The 26,087-nt window shown below is 41.5% G+C and overlaps 1 protein-coding gene across 3 annotated transcripts; it reads right to left on the reverse strand.

The window, feature by feature from the left end:
• Positions 1-3,253: 3,253 nt before the first annotated feature.
• On the reverse strand, positions 3,254-25,954 carry calcrla (calcitonin receptor-like a). Of its 3 annotated transcripts, none has more exons than XM_027022688.3 (13): positions 25,067-25,954; positions 11,619-11,702; positions 10,812-10,962; positions 9,689-9,802; positions 9,088-9,200; positions 8,171-8,262; positions 7,941-8,067; positions 7,675-7,828; positions 7,504-7,564; positions 7,090-7,156; positions 6,226-6,444; positions 5,456-5,497; positions 3,254-4,866 (listed from the first exon to the last, which is right to left on the reverse strand). In XM_027022688.3, exons 2-13 carry the CDS (start codon positions 11,682-11,684, stop codon positions 4,651-4,653), a joined length of 1,422 nt encoding a protein of 473 aa, XP_026878489.1. In that variant the 5' UTR covers positions 11,685-11,702; positions 25,067-25,954; the 3' UTR covers positions 3,254-4,650. The 3 variants fall into 3 exon arrangements, with proteins under 3 accessions (XP_026878489.1, XP_026878480.1, XP_026878472.1); XM_027022679.3 differs by lacking the exon at positions 25,067-25,954 and adding an exon at positions 20,121-20,333 and having other exon boundaries at positions 9,097-9,200; XM_027022671.3 differs by lacking the exon at positions 25,067-25,954 and adding an exon at positions 20,121-20,333.
• Between the last annotated feature and the right edge of the window lie 133 nt (positions 25,955-26,087).

A 26,087-nucleotide genomic window follows, 5' to 3' on the forward strand; every position in this document is an offset into this window, starting at 1 on the left:
CAATGAGGGTTAACCCCATTACACTGGTACCTCTCTGCTCCAGGGGTGACAAGCAGTGTGGTAGAATGGCCATTCACTGAACCAGTGAAATATATAAGATATCATTATCTCATTTGCTGAATGATGCTGCTTAGTTTTCTATACCCTGTAATTATAGCTTATGAAAACATGTTTTCATAATTGAGTGACTGCTTATTTTCATGCTTGTTAGAATGTATGCTGGCATTCTGACAAAAACTCATCCTTAATGCTCATCATGTCAAGTGATGTTTCATATCTCTATATTTCATATTGTATTCTTAACACTATATTTATCCAGGGTGTTTTGAGAGATTGGTGCATCTCCCTGTTATGCTATAAATACACAGAATTAAAGACCGATCATCTCTGGTATATTACCCATAGCCATTTCATGCTGAATGCAAAGTATGTTTTAATATTGTCACAGAACGCTCTTCTTCCCATTGATCACGTGGTTCAGCCTTCAGTGGGAGTTCACTGTTCATTGTGACTTCTGTTTTATTTGTGACCACGCCCCCTTGTTATTTCACACCTGCACCTTATTCTGGGTTTCATTTGTGTTTGTATTTAAACCCCCATATGTATGTAGTACTTTGTCAGTCATTATTCGTGTTCAAGTCAGATGGTTCTCTTAAGCACGCTGCTTGTTGTATATGTGTGCCGTTTATCGTGTGTAATAAATGTCTGTCCGTGTCAAGAGAGGTCTGTGCGTCCTGCTCCTTGCCCTGCAGCACTCGGGCCGTCACAAATATTTCACTTAAAAGACTTATTTTCAGAGAATAAGCTTCTCAAAAAATGTTATCCTTCTCCTTCTTGTCATTAATGTGTGGTCATAATTTCCACATCGGTCAGGGATCACGGGGGGCCCTGAGAAAGACAGTGACGTAGGCAGCGGTTGCAATGCCAGTGGAAGTCTGGAAGAGAACACATGGTGTTCAAGGCCAGGCTTGTATTGGGAGGGGTAAGGGCTTATCACTGCTGAGTGTTTCTGTCTGTCAAGCCCTCCTGCTGCATGCTACACATTCAACTCAGCACTTAAAATGGGAGATGTTTTAGGTGGATTTCAAAACTAAATACATTCGAAAATCCCAGTGATGACCACTTGTTTTTTTAGTTAATCAAGTCCAGTATGAAACAGGTTTATTGATACTTAATTGATATTTCACTTCATTTGCTTTCAGAGAATCCAAACAAACCACTGCTCCTGCGAAGGACTGTGGGTAATGGAGTCATCCAACACCAAAAGAATTCACCTCATCCAACATGATTCCCACCCTTCCCAGCATTCTCTGACCCACTGATACCCTTCCCATATAGAACGTGTGTGATTATGGGAGTCATAATTGTAAAATCATCCTCCTTTTTATGAGATGCAAGTACTGCAGACAGGTGATGAGCTGTCAGATTTTCAGCCTGCCCAAGGTGGGGAGAAACCCCTTCAGGTCAATGTGTGAGTGAGTGACTGTCTGTAATTTATTTCATCTCAGAAAACTGATACCAAGCATCCATCTTCTGTGACAGCATATGCTGAGGTCAGAAGTTCCAGAAAACATGATCCCTGCATACAAGTCAGTAAGTGGAAGAATTACCTTTACTGTTTGTGCTGAGGTGTTATTATGTTCTTCCAAGATGTGCTTTGGTGTTTGTGGTTTGTGCTGTAGTGTTTATGCGTTTCCGGTTTGTGCTGCGGCGTTAGTGTGTGTGTTTGTGGTTTGTGCTGTGGTGTTTCTGTGTGTTTGTGGATTATGCAGTGGTGTGTGTGTTTGTGTGTGTTTCAAACTTGTGCTATGGTATTTGTGTGTGTTTCCAGTTTGTGCTGTGGTGCTATGTGTTTCCAACGTGCTGTGGTGTTTGTGGTTTGTGCTGTAGTGTTTATGTGTTTGTTTCCACTTTGTGCTGTGGCGTTAGTGCATGTGTTTGTGGTTTGTGCTGTGGTGTTTGTGTATTTTTGCTGTTTGTGCTGTAGTATTTGTGTGTGTTTGCAGTTTGTGTTGTGGTGTTTGTGTATTTGTGGTTTTTGCTGTAGTGTTTGTGGGTTGTGCTGTGGTGTTTGTCTGTATTTGTGGTTTGTGCAATGATTTGACATGCCAAGGGAAATCACCTGGATGTCGATGACCCTTAAAGCCTTTCAGTCTCATGCACAAGCTGTAGCATATGTGTAGCACTAAGGACATGTAACAGTCACATTTGCTGACAATCTTCCAGTCCTACTCTAGGAGATGTTGTGCTGAGTATAATTCAAACCTAAATCTGACAGGTCAGTGTTTCTTAGCCCAGTCCAGGACACAGAACTCCTTTCTCAGCCTAGCCAATCAGGTAGACCTCATTTCTCAGTGCAGCCAATCAGCCAATCCAGCAGTCCTCAATTGTGTGCTATATCAGGTCCCACCCCATGTTAGCCATGTCATTAAGAACAGTGGCCACAGGTATACAAGTACAGGAGGACTAGGAGCTGGGTTAGATCAAACACATGCTTGTGGACCATGAAGACTAAAAATATTGTGATAGGCATTTTTTCCTGGAACATTACGAATTGTAATTTTAGAAATGAACTCTGAAGTGTTACATATGTCTAGGATCTGAGTCAGACATGTTTATTGCTTTTCTGTTTTGGTTTTTCACTGTAAGATATGACTGTAAGATATCACAGTGTTCTTTCCTGTTCCAACATTCCTGATTCATCTGGAATGAAGATCTTAATTACTCCATCTGATGGGCTGAAAGAGGCCAGGTCAATCCTGCTCTTTGCAGCAGAGCTGAATGCGTGGTGTATGCCAAGTCATCAGACAGATCATTAGGAGAACAGGTTCAGACAGGCTGGAAGCTCTCCTTGCATTTTTCATTCTGTTCCCCCATTTTCAAAGTCCTGTTGTCTCTGCCCCTAAAGCCTGGCATTTTCTTATTAAAAACAGACTCATGCTGGATTCAGGGTGTTTGATGGGTGACATTTCTATGGAACCTGAGTGATGCACATCTCACCAACATCAATGAATAGATTAAATTATCGTACTTCTGTCAGTATTTGGTGTTAATAACTGGTGTTTTTCACAAATAGTTTTTTTTTCTGTATTGAATGCACACATGAACCACAGTTTCGGAGCTAAACATTCAAACAAGAAACATATTGCTAATTATCTGTAATAGCATGGTAGCATGGACACAGGACTGCAACACTGCTCGAATGTTGTGAATTAACTGTTACACATATACAACTCCAGAGAAATGACTTGCGTTCATACAACAAAAATAACCCATTTAGTATTTGAGTTTTATAACAGCTGCAATATGTACAGTACATAATGTATTTTTAACACAAAGACATTGCGTCTCAAAAGCCTTTTTCTTAACCTCAACAAACACAAATAATAAATCCCATATTTGGATACAGTAAGATACTGTCCTGCAGTGAACCTTTCATTTTTCAGTAACATAAACTCACACTTGCACACATACTTTCACAAACAAAACCATAGAAGAAACAACCAAATGTCTACCATATAAACATGTATGTTTAGCATGAGAAGACCAGAGACTGAAGTGGTATACATTAGGGCATGTTGCTTAACCTCTGGGGAATGTGAGAAATTTAGGCAACTTTGTTCAGTGCTTGAATTATATGATCATTTCTAGTTCGTGAAGGGTGTTTACAGTTAAAGAATTTTCTGTTCTCTGAGTATGAAAGCTACCTGGACATAAACTGATGGCAGTATGAGTTAATGCACCTGTCCATTAAATTTACTCAGTTTATTAGTGTTGTCTTTGACTAAATAAAAGTGCCTTAATGATTCTTATAAGCACATACTAAAAAATACAAATTGCTCTAATTATCCAGTTAGCATTGGCTATAATTGAGTGGTTAACAACAACAGCAAAAAAACAACAAAAAAAAAACCATGTAATTCAATGTGATGTTTTATATGCTTATATCTTTATAATGTGATTTTATTTATATGTAAATCAGATATAAGTGCACATTTGTTATGGTAGCTTCAATTTAACAGGTTTGGAAGTGCTAGGACAAAGCACAGAAAACATTTATATATTTGACTGATATCTAGATTTGACTTGAATTCTTGTCTTTTCAAAGGTACCACAGATAAGATACAATGCAACATAACTTACAGAACATAACAATATAATTTACAGTACTACATTGATTACAACATGTAAAATGATACTGGCTCTTTCCCAAAACAGGGATATATATATATATATATATATATATATATATATATATATATATATATATATATATATATATATAAGCTTTTGTTAAAAATGTAACTATATTTTGTGTCACTTGGTACAGCCCATCTCAGCACAGTTTAATGTTGGCAGTAGAAGTCACAATTGTGGATTTCAACCTGGTAAAAATCAAGTGCAGTTTACTTGTGTGGAGGATCATAATTTGTTTATGCCCAAAATGTCTTACCAAGGTGGCAGAAGACTGAACATTCGTGTGCATTTATTGGCGTGTCCCCTGCGTAAGGTAACAAGGTAGTTTTCAGTGTGAGAACAGGGAATCACTTCCGTCACGCTCTGTTGTGCTTTGGCATCAAGTTCTCGGTAAATGTCAATTCACGTTGACTCTCGTCATGATAACTAGTTGTGCGCTGAACGTCGGTGGGCTCATGCGAAATTCTCGGACTTTGGCGCAGCGTTGTCAGCATCGAGAGAGCTCTTGCCATTCAAGTGTTCACTGTGGCCGTCGATGCTATAGCAACCTTGCACCTCCGTAATGGAGGAAGCCGTGTAGGACGCTGACCTGAGGGCGTCCGAATGGTTGAGGGTGCTTCCGAACTGAATGCGATACTGGTTCCAGTGCCTCCTCAGCACACCTTGCACCTGCATAAAGAAAAGGTTCGCTCTGGTTACCCCACCATATAAACATGAATGATTTTCTTGCAAAGTGCCCACAAAATTACCCCAGAATTGACTTCTTGTCTGCATTTAAAAGAATTGCTTTTGTGCATTGGTCCACGCTACACGGGCGGATGGGATTAAATCCTTCTAGCCGTTCTTTGAAGCCTAGCTCTTCCGGCCCATTGTGCCCAGCCAGCATTCTGGCGGGGAGACATCCGTTTCAGCTCTGCTGATTGCTCTATTAACTCCTAGCCCAGTAATGCTTCCCAGGATGTCTGTATATGAGCTTTCATGTGCTCACAAAGCAACCACTTATAAATACAAAGAGCTAATTTGGACTCAGTTCCTCAGCAACACCACTCAAACATTTGTAAAATCTGTGTATATGGACCCCAGCCAGTTCCTTAATTATCCAGAGTTTAAGTCAGGGGTTAAGGTAGGACATTGCTCTGGGTGTGCGGCTGCGTGTCAGACCATAAGGTGGCAAGGGGAAATGATGCAGTGGCGTATGATCTGGGTCCTTTCAGACAAACAGGAAATCTGCACTCTGTTGCGGTGGAAAACTCCTTACCTCCCCATTGAAGAAGCAGAATATAGTTGCCACGAGCAGTCCCTGTAAACACAAATGGAACTGTGTCAGGTCCAAGAGCAAACAATGTTGGGTTTTTCCAGCATCAGCATCTCCTCTCTATCTTGTCTCATCTAGTCAGTGGTGCCCTCATCTGATTTCTCCAATGTTTTCATGCACTCTGGCAGTGAGGCGCTTAACATGCACATCAAATCACTGCAGGAAAAAAGTCGCCCGATGCAATTTTCACCCAGTGGATGGACCCGTCTGGTGCATTCCACTACAAGGGCAGTACGGTGCGACATGCATTGCAATATACCTTTTGCCAATCAGGCCCAGCTCTTGAAATGAGGTCTCAACAGTCCAACTTTATACGCATGGTGACCTGAACCTTGTAATTGGTCAGCATGCTGTATTATGACTTCTACATCAAGCAATCTGGACAGATACTTTGTTTAAGAACTGCTTAAGAACTGTCTCTCATTAAGGTGTATATATTTGGAAGTGTTTTATTTTTCACCCTTTTTATTAGCTGTTCAGACTACTGTAAATGTCATTATCACCCTTTTTGCATCCCTTACTTCTAAAGTAAAAAACTTATAGGTTTTTTTAATTATTATTATTATTATTATTATTATTATTATTATTATTATTATTATTATCATTGCCAAGACTGCTTCTTGTGTTAATCACAACACTGCACCTCTGCCTCTTAGTAAAGCTTTTAAGCTCTTAACAACTTTAGTCACTTCACAAGTATGGTTTACACTCACCTGATAGTGCATCAGGATGTTCATGACATAGTCGTAGATCTCTGAGGAGATGCGTCCTGCAGGTTTATATGGGAGGAGGATGTACTGGATGCCCAACAGAGGCACCAGGATGAGAGTGGCCCTCACCGCTTTCATGTAGAGACTGGACTCTGCCCGATGGGTCACCTTCAGCTTGGTAATGAGCACGCGCACGATGTTGAGCAGAAAAAAGAGATTGACCTGATGGGACAGATCACAAGAGGCAGTGAAGGACGGCATCTGTTTGCTGGACTGGATAACACTGGGATTCAGATTGCTGGACTGAATAACAGTAATGCTTCAGATTGGTGGTCTGGATAACATTTACATTCAGACTGCTAGACTAAATAAAGTTGCTAGACTGTATAATACTGGGCTTCACACTGTTGGCCTGAATAACACTGGGATTCTTTGAAGGCTCTCATTTAGCTTCAGTATGTTGAGGCAGCCAGTGATGGTTTACGTTCTATTATCCCTACAAATATATATTATCATATAATTTCAAATTGAATTCTTCGCATGATTTTGTGTCAGCATCTGATTCATTCTACACATTGGCTTGAACTAATTAGTAAATCCAGGAGGCTAAAACAAAACTATCAGGAAGCATTTTATTATCTGACCCTGAACTACCACCCCATGTGTAATTATACAATTCTAAAAATTAAATAAATTATAGCCAAGCAAAAATAACATAGCAAAAATAGAAATGTAAAGGCTCCTGACAGAAATGGAAATGACAAGTAAAAACAACCTTCAGACATGATCTTTTGTTTGCTTTTGTACTAGAAAAAGGAGGTTATTATTGAGAATAGCCAGAAACCTTAATGCCTTCAGATGACTTACCAACAAAGCTGCACAGATTGGGCCATGGATAATGTACAGCAACGATGTTTTAGAACTGATCCAACAACTATGGTATGAATTCAAATTCAAAAAAGGAAATAATTACTATTAGTATCTCAGCATTTTACTGATTCCTTTAATATGACGTTATTAAAAAGACATAAAGATTTAGGTAAGCTTACGAGACATGAGTTCAAGGTAGCACTGGTTTATAAATTGTGGAGGTTTGGAAGTAACAAAAGCTTTGCAAAATGCAAAAATTTAGAGATATTGTAGATATTGTAGTGGGTAAGTGATTGTAAAAGCTTATATTTGTCTGTAAAGCGACTTTGAGTTTGAGAAAGGTGCTATATAAATGAAACTAACAACAATAATAATAATAATAATAATAATAATAATAATAATAATACTCACTTGTCATTGTAATAATAACTTCTGGCTATGGCGTGTATTGTAGCTGGTATGAGTGGGAAACCTACATAAAACAAATTGCAGTATTGTAAAGCACAACACAAATGCACAATTTGTGTAATTTCCATAATGCTGGACTATGTTAAAGATTACACTACGTTTTAAAGAACATACCCCATCCAAGGAGGTAGTACCACATTAAATGCTGCTTTTCTGCAAACACAGCTACCACGATGAGTGTATGCAAGTAAATTCCTTCACACAGCATCCAGAAATAGTTGCATCCAAAGAGATAAAGATGGATGAACTGGGAGACTTTGCAGCTGGTCTGAGCAGGAAACATTTCCAAAAGAGAGCTGTCAGCACATTTCTAATGACGCAAACCGCCCATCAAGTTCAGTGGTGTTTTCACTGGAGCCATTGGGCCCGTGTGTCCTTACGGGATTGCGCTGCACTAACTCCTGGTTGTTTGCCACTGCCGTAAAAGAGACGATAGTGATGATGGAGTTCAAGATGAAGGACAAGAAGAGGTTCTTGTGCAGGGTTATCCTCTGGCAGCTCAAGCTCCTGCAAGGATAGAGAACAGAGCCCAGATGCGGCAAATGTTAGCGGGACATCTCCAATGGAAAATTACAGAGTTTTATGCTGCTTTTAAGAGTTGAGCACTTACTTAAAATGGAAGAATATGCCAAGTGAAATAAACAAGGAGATCAACGATAGCCCATGTCCTATTAAGGCCAAGTAGAGCAGGTTTATTGCAGTCTGCAAAGAGAGGGGTGAGGGTGGGGGGAGTAGATGGATGCTGATTAATGCTATCAACAATACTATTAATACTATCTTTTGCGGCTTCCCGTAAATACATCTTTACTTAAACATACTTGCTGTGAATTCCCTAGCCTAAACACACCCAGTCAGATAGTTGTTGCTGGGAGTTCAATTTTTGTATCAGATTTGTCTCAAAGAAACCTTCTGTAACTGAGGTATGGAAGAAAGGTGCAAATTCCTTGCAGATTTACCACTTTGCACTGCTACATGTTTGTTTACATATAATACTACATTTATTTACATATGTACTACATATTTACATACATATATATATATATATATATATATATATATATATATATATATATATATATATATATATATATATATATATATTTACATATATATGCAAACATATAGTATATGCACTATATGCCTTATCCTTATTTGATTCTTTCATTCCTGTAGAAATGTATGAAACATATCTATGTGAAGGTTGTAGCATACAAGGCATGCTGAAACAGCTCTCAAAAAGCTAACAGTTTTGGTTGACAGTGTCCCCCCGAACCTCATTAACTTACTGTATCTTCCTATCTTCCAGGCCTATAACAGCACAACAGACTGCACCCTAGCCTTACTCTTGGTAACCTCTCTTAATCTGAAACACGCTTTACTTGACCATTGTTCATGAGAGATGATGTGCTGCATTGTGGTAAACAATCAGCAAGACCTTAAATCTTCTGTGATACCCATGTGACAAACAAATGTTTGGTTGTTATTGTTTCTTACACTGTGGATGAATGTGTTTTGTGCAGGACATACCATTCTAACCTCGTCAGTGTGCTCATTGCATCTGGTGTAATTTGTCCAGGTTCTATTGCTCTCAGGATGCAAAAACCACTGGCCATTCTGCGTACAGATCTTAGTGGCAATTTCTGTTAAAAGAAACACCAGCGAGAATTAGTTTAATTCTCTAAAAGTCAAAGACATCATTTTTATTGACTGGTATTCTGAAACTGGTTCATATAATCAACAATAGGCATCTTCTCACCTTCTCATTTAAAAAAGTGCTTTTTGCATTCTGGGAGTATATATTCTTAGGTTCCTTTTAGGGCTTGGTTAAAAATCGCATTAGGGTTAATAATCCCTCTCTGCTTTTTTATGCTTTTTACTTAAAATGCAATCTCTTTTATGTGTAAGTGAAAGAGATTGTCTTTTATCAAAAGCTTTAAAGTTGTTTAGCCTCTGGCTCTGGCACTGCTTGAAGGAGACAAACAGAATTTGAAACTCAAGATCCTTTCTGATAAAAAAAAAGGGGTCTGTGAGATGATAAAAGAGAAACAGATAAGAGGATGATAAGAGCCCTTGAATGCAGGGCAGAGGCGGGGGGGCGCCGAGCCCCAGGGCCGCTACGGAACGTCACCTGAAGGGTCAAAGTCGTGGAAGTAGTCCGGGCAGTGTTGGTGAGAGGTGACGCCGGCATCTGTGTCATCCCAGCACAGCCATCCGTCCCACGTGCGGTTGCAAACCGGACCGGCTGGCGAGCAGACGTGAAAGCACAGGTGTTACTGCGGCACAGAGACGGATCAGTTCACAAAACCCCCCTCCTATAGATTTTCCATCTGAGCTTGTGAGTCCTGCAGGGCTCAGAATGAACCTGGCTGCATATGATTGACCCTTTCAACCATCTGTCCGTTCTAGGCAGCACTGTAACCTCACCCCTTGCTGGTTTATTAAATTTCCTTACTTTACATTTAGCTACACCTACCCGTGCTCCACGGGGTAAATATAACAAAGGGATTTAAAAACTTATGACTGGAAGGAAAAATCTAATTTGTTTAACTTTTAGACTTGTAGTATTTATTCTATTTGAGACCCTGTTATCTAAAAGTTGGAGGAAATAAATACCCTCTTAAGTACCCATTATTATTGCACAGTCAGACTATATCCTCTCTCATACACTGTATTATTACAGTCATAGGCAATTTTTGTAAGTATCTGATAATGATAACTAGTACAGTGCCAAACATGCGTTATTCTCATGAAGTTATTCCAACTCTTTTAACCACTTGTACACTTTATAAACAGAAGTGCACTGTGTATGCTTGGTGGTTTTTACAGGTTAGTCCAGGTAAACTGTACTATAGCTCTATCACCCAGTACAGAGCATCACTTTCCCTTGTCATAATCAGGCTTTTAATTTCACTGTGTACTCACTCTGTTAATTACACAAAACGACATGAATTAATGTCAAGATTTGCATATATATGAGAAGCTTGTTGAAAACCTGGACATTGCTTCATGCCTGCTGATTTCACCTCTGTCTCATGACACTTGACCCCTGAAAGGGAGTGTGCCAGCACACTACTTGTCCCACGAAGCTGAGACATGCAGACATTAACAGCACACATACTTCTCTGATTCTCTCCTTCTGCAATTGTAATTCCCAAAATTCCCTGCAGTCGTTTTTTCCCCCACCTGCTCTGAATAATGATACAACAGGTTGATTCAGCAGCTGTTGTTGTCAGTTTATTTTGCTGTCCTACCATTTCTGACAGGATTGTTGTCCTTCATAATCTTCTGATAGCACTCAAACTGTGCAGTCACTATCTTGTTCCTGGTGATGCTGATGTCATGGTACACGTTCTGAGGGATTTGCTGGCTGTCATTTACTTCAGGGCTGGCCAACACAGTGACCTACATACAAACGATACAAAGAAAGCAAAGGCTTTTTTGGGGTCTAGATATGTTACATTGTGCCTTGGTTGTCTGAAAAGCTCCCACTCGTAGAGAGGTGAAGTCTTATGAATGAAATGGGGCAAAGCACTGACAAGCATTGTGCATATGGGTCGACTGACTAATGGCTCCTAAATATGCCAAAATTGACACGTTTGAATTTGCACCCCACAGCTGGCAGGAGAGCTGGTTGCAAAGTAGTCCAGATGTTGTCAGCTCCTGACCCAGAATGATCTGCTAGATACATGAGTGTGAAGACATAAACCAATATTATTAAATCTTCTCCTAAACTGATGTTCCTTGACATGTTTCTCACATAAGGTATATTCTACATAGCACCAAAGAGTTTCAGCAGTGTGCAAGCCCCAGAAAGCCTTCCTATGGTTATTTCACTAGAACACCCTTCCCAGTCCTGGACAGTCACAGCACTGTGCTTCATGAAGGCCACACAGGACTGGATGATCAGGTGGTGGATTTGGACAAAGCAGAAAGAAAAAAAATGCAGAAAAGAATGAAGGACAATACAGTGAACTGTGCTATGGGCCATGTGAAAAAGGAGGTGGTAAACCCTGCAACCATTGTTACTTTGGGGGAAATTTAAAGAAGGAACATTTTACCTCTCCCACGTTCCCCAGAAGAAACAGAAAAGCCACCAAGTGCCGATCAGTCCTGTTTTTCAGCATCTCCAGACTGCTATTGATCTGCAAAGAAGAGCCACCAAGCTGTCAGCCACCCTTTTGGCAGAAGCCACTGCATGAGTCCTGTGGTTAGGCAGGAGCAGTAAACAAGCCCCCTTGTGCTGTCTTTCTCACGCCGCTGCACCCCTGACTGGGGCAGCAGCTGGATCTGGGTCATCGCAGTGCATTAAGTAACGGGGTTAGGAGGGTGACGCGTGCACTTCAACTCACATTTGTACAGCCAGCTGCACTCAGAGAGTCCAGAGTGGCACAATGTACTGAAACAATTTATTATGTGTATAGGCACCACAATGGCAAGACTGTAGTGGAGCAAAACTGGAAATTGAACACTTGGTGTAGTTTCATCATGTAATTTCCTCATGCTAACAAAGCCTTGGAGAATTGTGCTGGAAGGAAACTCTCTGGACTCGCTGTACTTTAGTTGATGATTTTTAGGATACAACATTACCTACTTGGAGTTTCTTCTGAGTATGAGATATCCCTCAAATCAAATCTGCCCTCCAGTCTAGAATAACAGAGCATCTTATGACTTTTCACTCAGTGTTTGTGTCAGGAAGGTTCTGAACATCTCTCACTTAAACAGATAAATCATAGTGAGGTCCTTTGTCCACTCTGTGGGGGAACTTGAGCAAGGGACCTCACAATAGGGGGTATAGTACAGGCCTGTTGAAAATTAAATCTGACTACACTCCCCTCTCGCTTTGGGAGAGCAGGAACTGATGTTGTAAAATATTATGACATTGTGCTAATTGGAAACAGGCAAGACATATCAGCTGGATATATGCCCCGCCAAGCCTCAGACATGTTCCAGGTGTAATTGATAGAGCTGGCTGTAGCTGCATGCCCATGTAAGGACATGAAGTGCTGGAATGCAAGTGCTGGAATTGCCACTGATTTTAGAACAACTGTGCTTGATATATCATGCATAAATGCGGGCAATTATACTCCTGCCAGGCTCTTGATAACTGATTGGTGAGCTAATTAAACCAATTACCCAATGGCGTTTCAGAAAGCAACACCCACTCAGGAAGAGTCCAAGGAAAAACGCAAGCTGCGAGAAGTTTGCAATGTATTACTATGTAATAACATGCCACCCTATTTAATGCTGACATCTCTTTAAGCCCTAACACTATTCTGTTTATTTCTTCTTTTATTTGGGGCACAGAATGTCACTGTCAGAGGGACATCAGGTTTGATACTGGTATCTACAATTTCTGTGCTTTGGTTTGACTTGTAAAGAGGGGCATAAATATGTCATGCCCCACCCTCTGGCAGAGCTTGGAAGTGAATGCGAGCTTCCATTGGCTGCTACTGTGGGAGCACACAGTTTGACATGTGCTGACGTAAGAGGCAGAGTGTGTAGAACACTTGAAATGTCGTTCTTCCACCCTAATATTTCAAACGTCTAGGCTGGCAAGAGCTCATTATGAGAGAAGGATCAAGACTGATTATTATTTTATCAAGACTGATTAAAAACACAGCGATGCTGTAACATGGGGCAATCACGACGTGGACGCATACACTGAGAGAGATTTTTTAAGGGCAAATCCAGAATCAGAGTCATAGTCATGGTCCAGGGTCAATTTACCAACATGAAGGGATCCAGGAAATATGATGATACAAACAGAAAGTAAAACATGATAACAGGAAAATAAACAGGCTAAATAGAAATGTACAACATGTAACACAGCTAGAACAATAACGCAGGCAACGTAAACTCAACAGGGCTCAGTATATTCAACAATGGACAGAGAACACAGAGCATTAACAATAGTACAAACACAATAGAGGCTTGGAATCACAAAGACCAGCTAACTAACAGGGAAAAACACAAGGTTGAAATACACAGCGTAATGAGGACTAACAATGCACAGGTGATCCAAATGAGGTGAAAACCAAAACAAAGACTTGTACAAGAATGGAGAAAATGAATCAATGACATGAGACAAGGAAACCATGGAGACAGAGACACTAGGAGGGGCCAACCGTGACAGAAGCATCATCACTGAGGGGCTTTCTCCTTTAAGCTATGAGATGTTAGCTACCATATTACTGCTGTTGTCTGTCTATGGAAAGTTTGGTTTGTCTAGCTTACCCCATATGCAAGAACTACAGCCAGGCTTATAACTAGTCGCCCATGCCTCGGGGACACCTACCCACAGAGGCTTGCCTTACTGTTGTAATTTATGTTACGTGTTTTGACTAACTGTGGGAAATATTTATGTCTCAAACAAAGGAAAAATCCATAGCTTTGCTTGGCTTGATAGAACCATAGGCCTAAGTAGCTGTGACTTACTGCCTTTTCACCAGGACTGTGGATAAAAATCAATTCACCTAAGATGCTCAGTTAAACAAAAGCAGAATAGCTTCTGGGAACCTAAGGCTTGTCTGGGAAATGATCAATTGCACTTTGTTGTTGCTTAACTGTCAATCTTTAGGCAAATGATTGAAAACCCTCTTTGCCTGGTTTTAGTATGCTGTGCATCAGGAGGGCAATAATTCTAGGAATTAAAAACAAATTGTAGAGGATCGTGTTCTTGCCGCCTCTTCGAGTAACACCCACGCAGATCCTACCTCTCATCTCTAAACGGTCCTGCCCCCATCTGTCAGGACCCACACTGCTCCCAGGCTGCTGTTTACCACGGAAATGGACAGGGTATCCTTTTACACACTCTCATGCTGTATGACAAATGACCTGTACCAGGACTGTTACAGTTCTAACATTCTGAAAATAAATAAAGCAATGAAAACAAAGAGGTTTTCTTACTGTACGGTGGCCAGTTTCACAAAGGTAATGCAGGGACTGTGAATTCACCATCCGAAATCAATGCCGCAACTCAATACGTGTTTGAAAAGCCCTAATTGCGGTGGCTTTAACTGTTAAAGGGAAAGGGTTCAAATCAATGCTAGCTTCACCGCTTTACAGGAATCTTTGTGCCACAACTCATTTGCGGATCTGGTGGCAGGCCCACCTACTACACCAGTCACACATCTGTGATGTAGAGAACTGCTGGTGCAGGGTGGAGTCACTACATTAAACCAGACCATGTTTATTCAACATTGCAACGCAAGCATTTTGTGTGTGACCGAGGGGATTGAGTGTGCAATTTTGTGGCTGGTTAGCATTCTTCAAATGCAGCTCCGTAAACACTTTCCAGTGACTATAGTATATATTTACCGTATCCGCTCCTGTTTGTTGCCTGGCTTTTGGTGATGCATCTTTCTGTTTTAGGTTCAAGCAACCTCACAGTATGATCCACAGTAATTACACTTATCATCTACCTGGGTCGCACCTTCAGGCTCTGGCACAAATGTAAATATTATTCAGATATTGTGTTTATACTGGTGTTATTAGTTTGTTTTATTTCACTCTCTTTTTTTAATAATGCCGCTGTGCAGACAAGATAAAGGCTGTGTGCTCTGAAGAATAAATACAGACAGCTATAGTGTTATAATTTAGTTGGCTTTGCTGGTACTCCTGTAGCTCACCAAGTAGGATAGTACCTGCAATGCAAGGTCATGTGTTTGTTTCTCAGGGAGGGCTTGTACTGTCACCATGATAAAATATGTCAAATGAAATCTAAGTACAACATAAAATAAGAAAGAAAATCAATAGCTTTTCCAAGCTTGCGTTTGATGTAATATGATAAAATACTTGAAAGGCAGCATGCAGCATAATCGCTAAGAGCTGAGGGTTGAGCCTACTTGCATTCTCCTCATACCCTATATTAGGGTAAGATCTTTATACCCTACAGTTTAGATTAAAGTAAATTCCTCCTCATACCCTACAGGTTAGTGTTACAATAAGTTTCTCATACCCTTGGGGTAAGAATAAGTTCCTCATACCCTAGGGGTTATGGTTAGGGTAACCTCATCATACCCTAGGGGTAAAAATAAGATCCTCATATCCTAGGGGTTATGGTTAGGTTAACCTCATCATACCCTAGGGGTTATGGTTAGGGTAACCTCCTCATACCCTAGGGGTTATAGTTAGGGTAACCTCCTCATACCCTAGGGGTTATGGTAAGGGTAACCTCATCATACCGTAGGGGTTATAGTTAGGGTAACCTCCTCATACCCTAGGGGTTATAGTTAGGGTAACCTCCTCATACCGTAGGGGTTATAGTTAGGGTAACCTCCTCATACCGTAGGGGTTATAGTTAGGGTAACCTCCTCATACCGTAGGGGTAGCCTTTTTCTGACCTCCTTTTCTTGTTTCATTTTCACAAATCACGTGTTTTACTTGGTGGCTTGGTGGTTAGCATGTTTGCCTCTCAGCATTAGGGTCTTGAGTTTGAGTCCAAATCTGTGTGGTGTTTCTGTGTTCTTTCTGTGTGGGTTTCCTCTGGGATATCTGGTTTCCTCCCACAGTCTACAGAGAGTAGGTTGATTGGACACTCTAAATTGTCCTGTCTGTGTCAGAATGCTTTTTTTTAGTGTCTTCAAAAAAAGGCTCATGCACCATAACAGTAAATTATTCTTCTAATGTGATTTTTACTTAAACTAAATTACAAATATAAATTGTATAAGAACAGCTGCTTTCTAGATCACAGCTAAAATAATAATTTTATGTTAGATTGTAATCGGGTATATACAAAAGAAATCAAATATAATTCAGTAAATATTCATTTGTTTATTTTACATTTCACCTGGCAAGGCAATAAGAAATAGCCTTCTACCCACTGATTAATCATTTAATGTGGTAGTGTTGGATCTAAATATTTTAACAGCTAAATAACAGAAAGGCAGATCAGCTGAGTCAAGCAAGTGTCTTAATCAGGTTTTGGACAAACCTGCTGTCATTCTTGCTCCTGTTTATTCACTTATTTTCCCTTTTGTATTCATTTTATTGACTGTTTATATATTTACAATGGCTCCTTCACAGAGAAATGTCCTTGTATATGCAGGCTTTTGTTGTTTGCTTTGTTGCATTTATATAGCACCTTTCTCAAACTCAAAGATGCTTTACAAATATTTTGTATACAGCATACTCTTACTCAGAAACTACAGCCCCCTGCTGGAAAGGGGAGATGATGGTTAAGACCAGAACAGAGCACCAACCATCACTGGACACACACACACAAACACACACACACACACACACACACACACGTGTGAAATCACCTGCTGAGAAACCAGTCACCTGCCTCGCAGAACAACAAGTGCCCTACAACTCTGGCATTCCCGGTCCGCAAACTGACAAGGGAGCATCCGTAAATGATCAAGCTCTTGGTGATCTGAACCAGCTGTACTAGGCACACTGCACTGTGCAGTGCTTTGGACCTCCAGGGTGTTGGTACAGGTGCACCGGTTTAGTTCAGGGCTACGTGCTTTAAAAGTTTCTGGATGGATTCCACAGTGGGAATGCTTTTCCCATGCCAGAAAAAGTGCCTTGCTGCCTTTAGTGGAGGTCCAGGGCCTGCCAGATAATTACCAGCTGAATGTAATCGGATACGATGGAGCGGGGAAGAGCCTATGGGACCGGAGCAAAGGCACTGCAGCAGCGGGCGTGGAGAACTTCGCAGCACATGCACTGCTGTGGAGCATCAGAGCCCGTTCATCTGGATGTCTGCCTGTGAAACGTGTATAAATTAACCATGGCAAATCTCCCTTTTATGCATGGGGCTATGCTAACATTTGTCTGTTCCCTGCCAAGGCTCCGAACCTAGCAGCTACAGGAAATGTCTTTGCAGGGCTGGGTCTTTCCACAGTGTTAGGACTGAAATGAATGCTCTGTCTGATGTGAGGTCACACTCCACTGCTTCTAATTTTCACAGTCCATCCAGCGCGCATCTATGCCTCAAACCTGAAACCTACAATTCCTCGTGATTCTTGATTTTGAGTCTCTCCTTTTTTCATTTTTCTTTTGTGCATGCCTCTGTGGTTTTGTCAGCTGATATCCATTACGTCGACACAAGAAGATGTTCGCTCACACTGTGCCCTGGGCACAACCAGATGTTGAGATTTGCAAGAAAAATGAAAACAGAGCCACACAGATTTCAGAGAAAATGGCTGATGATGCAAAGTGGGGTAGAGAGAGAGAGAGAGAGTGGAGGGGGGAGAGTGAGTCAGAGAGAGAGTTACCATAAAAGAGAGATAGCGAGGAAGAGAGAAACAGAGAGAGAGAGAGAGAGAAACCCACACAGAGAGCGAGCAAGAGAGAGAGAGAAAGGAAGAGAGTGAGAGAAGGTTGTTAGCACCATGTGGCTGGGTGGGTGGATGATGCTACAGAGAAGCTTGGTGAGTGATGCCAAGCCAAGCCTTTGTTTTCCCCCAGACTCCCACACCCTTCCATGCCCCTGCCAGCATCATATGGCATAGTGAACAAATTCAAAAAACACGCGCACACACACAGGCGCACACACACAAGTACTTGCATACACACACACACACACACACACACACACACACACACACACACACACACACATACACCTACACACACCTACACACACACCTACACACACACATGCACACGCACACACACACACAAACACACAGGTCATGCACATGCGCACACACACAGACACACACACACAAACACACACACACACACATACACATACGCACACACCAACATGCACACACACACATACACATGCTCCGCCCCAACTTTCCAGCACAGGCTGGAGTGAAGCGGGATTAAGTATGACACTGCCCAAGGTGGACGCAGGCCCTTGAAAAGATTCCCATAGCGACTTAGGACAGGATATAATGTGCTTCTCATTTAGGGGCTGTGATGGGTTGGGTTCTAGAGAGTTCTCTTAAGAAAAATGCAAAAGTCTCTTAGGTTAAGACCCAGTATCCTAATACACAGAACAAATTCACGGAGAGAAGCTGGACAAGATTGAAGCACCACAGAGCCTAAAATTAAAAAGTAATTTTGGTTCATGGTGTTTAGTGCAATAACAGCCTTTAAAAAGCTGCACTCTCTGCACACACACACACAAACACACATACACACACATACAAACGCACACACTCACATGCATGTACACACACAAACACACACACACACACACACATTCTATGTCATCGCACTATGAAGGGGTTATGAAGGTAGACTCTCTTGCATTACATGGTATGGGATCTTACATGGGATGCAGCGTCTTCCAGCTGCAGCATTGGAAATGCTACCGAAGCATGACCTCTGCCCCAGCGCACATGCTTCTACTGGTGAAGCATTTTTGATATCCCACTGGTTGAACTAAAGAAAGCACGGAGAAGAGATGCGTTCCCAGAAGAGAAGCGGGAAAACCCGGAACAACGCAGTGACCTGCTCCTCCAGAACTAAGCTAATGAAACACTTAAACAGGTATTAAGCTATTACAACACTGATGTGCAATATAATGTGTTGATTTCTCTTTAATGTACCCTTATATATTTATATATAAGGTGTGTGTGTTTATGATCAATGTTTTGTTCTGTGTGAGTGTCCTGTTCAATATTATTAAATGTCTCACAAAGTTGAGGGAGTCTGCGCATCCTGCTATACGCCCTTTGGCACTCGGGCCGCACGTTACGCATATCCCCTTGTTTACGTAATAAAGAACAGTGGACTTTGAAGCAATGCTCTACTGTAGTGAGGCAGGAGTGACGTCAGAAGCAGATTCTGCTTGTGCACTCGGATCCCTACTGTGGACGACTCGTACTTAGCTTAAGGTCATGCTAGTCCTGAGTTTCAAATGTCACTGCTGTCGGTGTGAACACACAGACCTGAAATTCTGGTGTATCGGCTGTGTAGCATAACGATGCGAAAGAGCATGTACATTTTAACAACTTTGATAACAGGATGTTAAATTTAGAAAGTGTCATTTATATTAGGGACATTTCATTACATTGTCTTGTGCTGCAACCAGTTGAGTGCAGGCAAACGTTCTTCCTGATTACTATGTCCAGGTCACAACAGATACCAGTGATTATAAAGGGGGAGCTTCTATGACCTTTGTCAGTAAAAACATATGCTTAACATTTACCATATGTAAAACTGTTCAGTATGTAAGACAGGGGAAGAAAAAAAAAACAGCAAACAAAACAACAAACGACAGGATGGCCTGGTAACCTGACACCTGCAGCCCACCATGCACCCACCCGTGGGACTTTTCAAAGGGGCATTCAGCTGAGTAACGGCGCGACGGAGTCGCCTCAGTGAGAGAGACACACACACGCACCCAAGTAAGAAGAGTCTTTCTAGTTTTTGGCAACCTGGAGTGTATGAACCATCTAACACTAAAACTACCTTTTAGTTTCTCTGTTGGAATGCAGTTTATTGGAATGCAGTTTATAGAAACACCAGCTTAAGGCAGGGAGTGCATGCAGTTTTTAGAATGTCAATGAAATGGCTCAAAATGAATGGAAACAGACCCCTCTTCCTTTCTCATGACTTTCTACAGTATAACATAAACAAACAGAGCCACAGACCTTCTCGAACTTGTCTGCGACTTCTCCCAAACGTACACACATGCATTCTTCACCACTAAATGTTGGATGATAAGTCCAGTCCCCCACTATTCCTCCCCTTGGATGGTCCTAGAACAACAGGGCATTCCCTTTCCCACCAGCAGGACAGAGCACCCCTTTTCCAAGCCAAGCTGGCCCTCCAGCTCCACCTCCAGCTGCATACTGCCCGCTCCACCAGCTGCTTCACAGCCTCAGATCCCATGAGCACAGAGTTTTCACCCCCCCTGCTCTGCACAACAGCAGACCATGCTCCCAGCATGCCTCACAGCTATGAAAATAGCCCCCCTCCCGACCTGCCAGATCACATTCCCGGCCGCTTTTAGACCTCCAAAATAAGCATGTGGCGCACGAAAGAGCGTGCGCCTGAAGCCAGCTGCTGCTAGCGCCGGCGACTCACCTGCAGATGGGCTGGCTCACAGGCTTGCCGTGGTAACCGCTGCTGCGGGCGTGTGGGCGGACGGCCCACTCTAACGCCAGCGGAACAGTATAATAGGCCGTATAGAGGAGCGTTAGGCAAATCGGTCCTCTCTCTTCAGCTTCCCCATGTGGGATAAAGTCGAAAAAGCAGGTATGCTGCACAGAACTCTCACCGCAGTAGGTCACTCATAGTAAGAGATACAAAACACAGCCTGCATCTTTGCCTTTGTCCTGCATTAGAGGCTTTCAACTCATTTCAGTTCATTTTAAAAGCAGCACTCGGAAGGCATGCAAGACTTTGAAAGCTATGACTGAATGGACCCAGAGTGATGTGTATGAGTGTGTGTGTGTGTGTGTGTGTGTGTGTGTGTGTGTGTGTGTACACTCAGTAAACGCCTTTTTCTCTGAGCTGTGGAAGATGCCAGTGAATATGACGGTGCCTGTTAGTTTAATGATGTCGTGACAGTTTGGACACAATCTTCCTGAAAGCTGCATTCATTTTTTTTGCCATCCAGCAATCCCCCACAAAGCACTTCACCTGGGAGCACTCCCCTGCAGAAATACTTTAACTGCATTCCCCACAAAGCACTTCACCTGGGAGCGCTCCCCTGCAGAAATACTTTAACTCCATTCCCCACAAAGCACTTCACCTGGGAGCACACCCCTGCAGAAATACTTTAACTCCATTCCCCACAAAGCACTTCACCTGGGAGCACGCCCCTGCAGAAATACTTTAACTCCATTCCCCACAAAGCACTTCACTACAAATAACCAGAGCAACACGCTTTTACTGGCCTCCCAGGAATACCGTCTTACTCAGTGCAACCAATAAAATGAATGTCAAGTTTTATTTAAAGAACCCGTTTGGCTACATGAAGTTTACCATCTTCCAAGGCCTGCACATAGTTAAGTTAATGTATTTGGTTAATGTCCACTTTTATAACATCATAATTTACCATTTGGGATGGCATCAGCCCAAAGTGACAGTTTCAAGAAGGTAAAGTTAAGATAATATTCATGAATATGGAAGGTTTAAATTTAAGACTTCCAGTGAATCCCCTTTCTACTAAATGTTCTCTGATTCATAGTATACTTCAATAAGACATGTGTAGAAGCATCATTGTTTTCTATTGGTTACTAATCCTGTAGCCACACCAGGCATGTAGCTGTCATATTTTAACTGGGATTTGAATTAAGTTCCGATTTGTGGTCTTGAAGTGAATTTACATTGTTCTGGTTTCATTCTTCACTCAGACTTGACCATCTCGCCCGTGTTATAGTCCTGGTCTCCTTTACACAGATTACTGACTCATTAGTTACTTCAGAGATATTTAAAAAAAAACTGCTTTTAAATGATCTTATAAGCATTATGCTTTGAAATGTGCATACCTTTATGGTCTCCTGTTGAATATGGAATTAACACATTAGTTATATTAGAGATACCCATTAAAATCTGTCTGATTTAGGTGTTATGCCTTTAAATGTAAATAATATTTATTTTTTCTTATTGTTGAGAACACATTAAGCACCATGTAAAACTTTTGGCATTGTATCACAAATGAGGATTAAAAGATGCCAGCTCTTTCCACACAGACGATGTTTTCTGGTTAACCACATCACAATAAAAAGAAACATTATCTCAAATCTGCAATTTGTCTCATGTTTAACTTGTCCCTGTGTACAGGAGTCCTTACAGTAGCTGGACAGAACATGTCCTAATTAATTCCTGACCATATCTGTACAAAACCTCTGTGGATATTTTATGCGTTTACCTAGCAGTGCCATTATTATATTGATTTGATTGCTTTTTTCATCAGTGTGAGTCTGGGTGTGCACATGGGAACACAAGGGAATAATGAACTACATATTGTCCTATGTTCTTCTTCGGAAGTGTGGTCTATCCACACATGTTTGAAAGAGTTCTGAATGTGACTTTAACGTCTTTGTTGATGATGTAATGTGAGAGTGCAACAGAGATGCCAGGAGTCACTGCTGCTCTCCGCACAGGGCCGTGCAGTACAGAGCGCAGCACACTGAAACTCGCTGGAGGAGCAATAAAGTCTGCAGGGAGGAAATGATGCACTGCAGTCAAACCAACTCCAGCCTGAACAAGGATGATGGGAAGGGAGAAGTCCCCCGGTGCACCCCACTAAGGACCGAGCCAGGGGGCATCTGCGTGTACCGACACATGCTTAGCGAAAGTGTAGTGATGTGTGCCAGCTCAGACCGTGCCACTGCGGACCGCACAGGGGCCGCCCTGCACGCTTTCTTTAACCGCAGGCCATCGGGCTGACCCATAAGGCTATACTTAAGAGTGCAATAAACTTTTTTTTGTCACTGTTAAACAACTGTGTGCATTTGAGCAGCATGTTGGCTCCCAGAGTGGCTATATTACTGCACACAGATCCTGTCCGGCCAAGACTTGGGACTAGAGGCAGACTGAAAGAGTAAAAGAGAGAAGAGGGAGAAGTGAGGTAGATAAGTAAGACTGCATATTCTCAGAGGATTTTGTTGTGAAACGCTCATTTCTCTCTCTCTCTCTCTCTCTCTCTCTCTCTCTCTCTCTCTCTCTCTCTCTCTCTCTCAGCACTCTCTGAGAAGCAGAATGAATGCCATAGTAATGGCACGGTCACTGGTTACAATGCCGCTGAGGAGTCAGGCTTTGTGCTGCTGCCATTAAAATCATCACTCCTCCCTGGCACACACACGTCCCGTGGGGCTTTTCTCTGTGCCATACACAAAGACCTTCCCTGCAACCACCAAGAGCAAATAAATAGATATAACCACAACTGTTTTAAGATCTCATAACAAATCCCTCTCTCATTAGAGCCCAGTGCCAGCAGGAATGTGCCCAAGGAGCAAAGGTTTTTTGAGGTTTTTGTTTGTTTGTTTGTTTCGTTTTACATCTTTAGGATATGAAGCCAAACTGTCCCTGGATTCCCACCAAACTGCAGGGGAAACTCACTACTGCTGATGCTTGACTCTGCTAGGCATGCACCCATGGTGGGCAGTAAATGAAAACTCATGTGAAAGGCCATCCACAGGAGGAGAGGTTCTCGCACAAGGGTTTGGCGAGCACACCAGCACATGTCAAGTGCTGTTCAACGGAATGAGGGTCCATTTTCTGAGAACCGATCAGACCACCTCGATGACCGATCATAATGGACATTCTGTCACTTATGCAATCGCCCAGCTAAAATCACACCGGTGTTTCGCGGCGTATTAAGCAGGGGTTACACAGCCCGGCCTCGGGGGTCCGGACTATTGTCTGTTGCTCTTTCACACTTCGGCATCAGCAATACGCCTCAACAATAGGCTTCAACAATGGATTTTGATTGCAGTGATTCACTGGAATGGGGTCTATTTCCCTGACCCTCATTACACTGTAGGTTCATCTGTTTATGTTTATGATGGGTACATTTTCTCTGAAGTGCAAGCCTATAGTCTTGTGTGTAGTTCCAGTTGCATATTGCATAGCTGACTAGCTCAGGCTAGCATGTTTTTAGTAGGGGTGTAAACCCTTTTTCTTTAAGACCATATGATACAATAAAAAAGTTACAGTTTATTACATTTCCCAGTAAATTTTCATGGAACTATACAATGCATGGTCTTGCAGTATAATCCACTGTATAATGCCGTTTTCCCATGATACAGAGCCACTGCTGACAAAGATGGGCACAGAAAATGCAGCTTGCCTCAACCACATGAACAAGGCATCCAAATGGACTTGACGATCTTATTTACTTACATTGTTTGTTTATTTATTCCTTCAATTATTATTATTTGTCTATCTTTCTTTATTTTAAGTATAAAGTAGACTTTAAATTTAAAGTAGAAGAATGGGGAAAGCCAAAATGATGAAACATGATATTTGAATATGCTGTTAATGGATTGTCAGTACGCATGAATCATATTGGCCAATTCATCACGAAGCGACACGAGAAGCTATTTTCTTACATATATTCTTACGTTCACATTACACTGGTCTACAGGGCTCTTCTGGTTAAGATCACTCCAACCCCTCTACCCCATCACTAGATTAATAAGAACACAAAAGTACTACTACAATTCCTCAAATTATTATATCCGAAACATTCTAATGTAACTGATTCTGTACAGAGCACCTTCTACTCCCATACACACTGTATGGGCTACACGAGCCCGCGCGCGCGCACACACACTATTCTTCTCAACACGTCTTTATTTCTGTTAATGCAGTAATGTCATGTTTGCATAAATTTGCATAAATGGGAAAACATAACATGATACAAAGACGATACAGTTGCATGATTTTTGTGCCTAAAATTCATAAAGCCTGAAAAAACCGTTGGGTCAAAATTATTTGCCGGCTAAATAACAGCTGGCAGTGAAATAGTTGTTTTTTTGTTTTTTTTTTCCAGAAACCATCGACACATTAATGACCAAAGATACTGACTTAGCATGTTAAAATAGTTATTCAATAGGCTGCCAATACAACTACTGTTTCTTACCTTAGGTAAAATCCAAAATTAAATTAAACTGAGTGCAGATTCTCAAACATAAGTGTGCGCACTTTCCCGATGTCCAGCAAATGCGCCGCGCTTCAAAGCGCTTCTCCCCGAGCGAGGCTGGCGCGCTGCTATCTGTTGCCGAAGCGAAGCGTATCCAGCACGTACAGATGTGAACCTACAGCGCTGTCAGGTTGTACGAGACCCGCCGTAGTAGCTTCCTAGTGCGTCACACCTTCTCTCCGCCCCCGCACTGCCGAGCTCCACATGAACCCAGCGCTGGTGTTCCCTGGACCAAACGCCCACGGCCATGAGTCCAAAACGGCCAAGAAATGTCTTCACAAAAAAAGAAAAATTAGTAGCTCCTCAAACTACCTTTATAGCCTATCATATTCTGCTTCAGGAACAGAGTCTTTTTTGAAAAAGCCACATTTCAACGAGCTCCGCTATACCTCAGTGCACATAAACAGAAAATATTAAATTATAAACATGCTAAATTATATTTATGAAAAGCAAATTATATATAATAATGACAGGTACTGTCGAAAATCTCATGAAAAAAAATCTCTATTCCATAGCTGTTGTGACAGTGCCACCTTCTGGAAAGAAATTACACTAGTTCGGTCTGAATACTAATATGCCTACTAATCATAATTATACTAATAATTAACGAGAGGGGTAATTACAACCACACATTTAGCTAAACACCACAAAGTAATGAATATTTAATGACAAGGCACTACCAAAAAGGTGGTGTAAGTTTATATAAGTATATATTTATTAGAAAAAAAAAAAGAAAAAATTCTCTCTCTCTCATATATATATATATATATATACCGTTACTGAATAATATAGTATTTCATATTATAATAGAAATACATATTGTCATATTAAAATGTAATTAAAATGTAAAATGTATTTAAATTAAAATGTACTATTCACTTTAATGTAACTAAAATGTTTTTTTGTTTTGGTAGGAAGTGGACTAAAATGATTGAGTCAAAACAGAAGTTAATCAGGCTCT

The sequence above is a fragment of the Electrophorus electricus genome, chromosome 4, assembly GCF_041902795.1.
Source record: "Electrophorus electricus isolate QZ-2024a chromosome 4, ASM4190279v1, whole genome shotgun sequence".
Lineage (NCBI taxonomy): Eukaryota > Metazoa > Chordata > Actinopteri > Gymnotiformes > Gymnotidae > Electrophorus > Electrophorus electricus.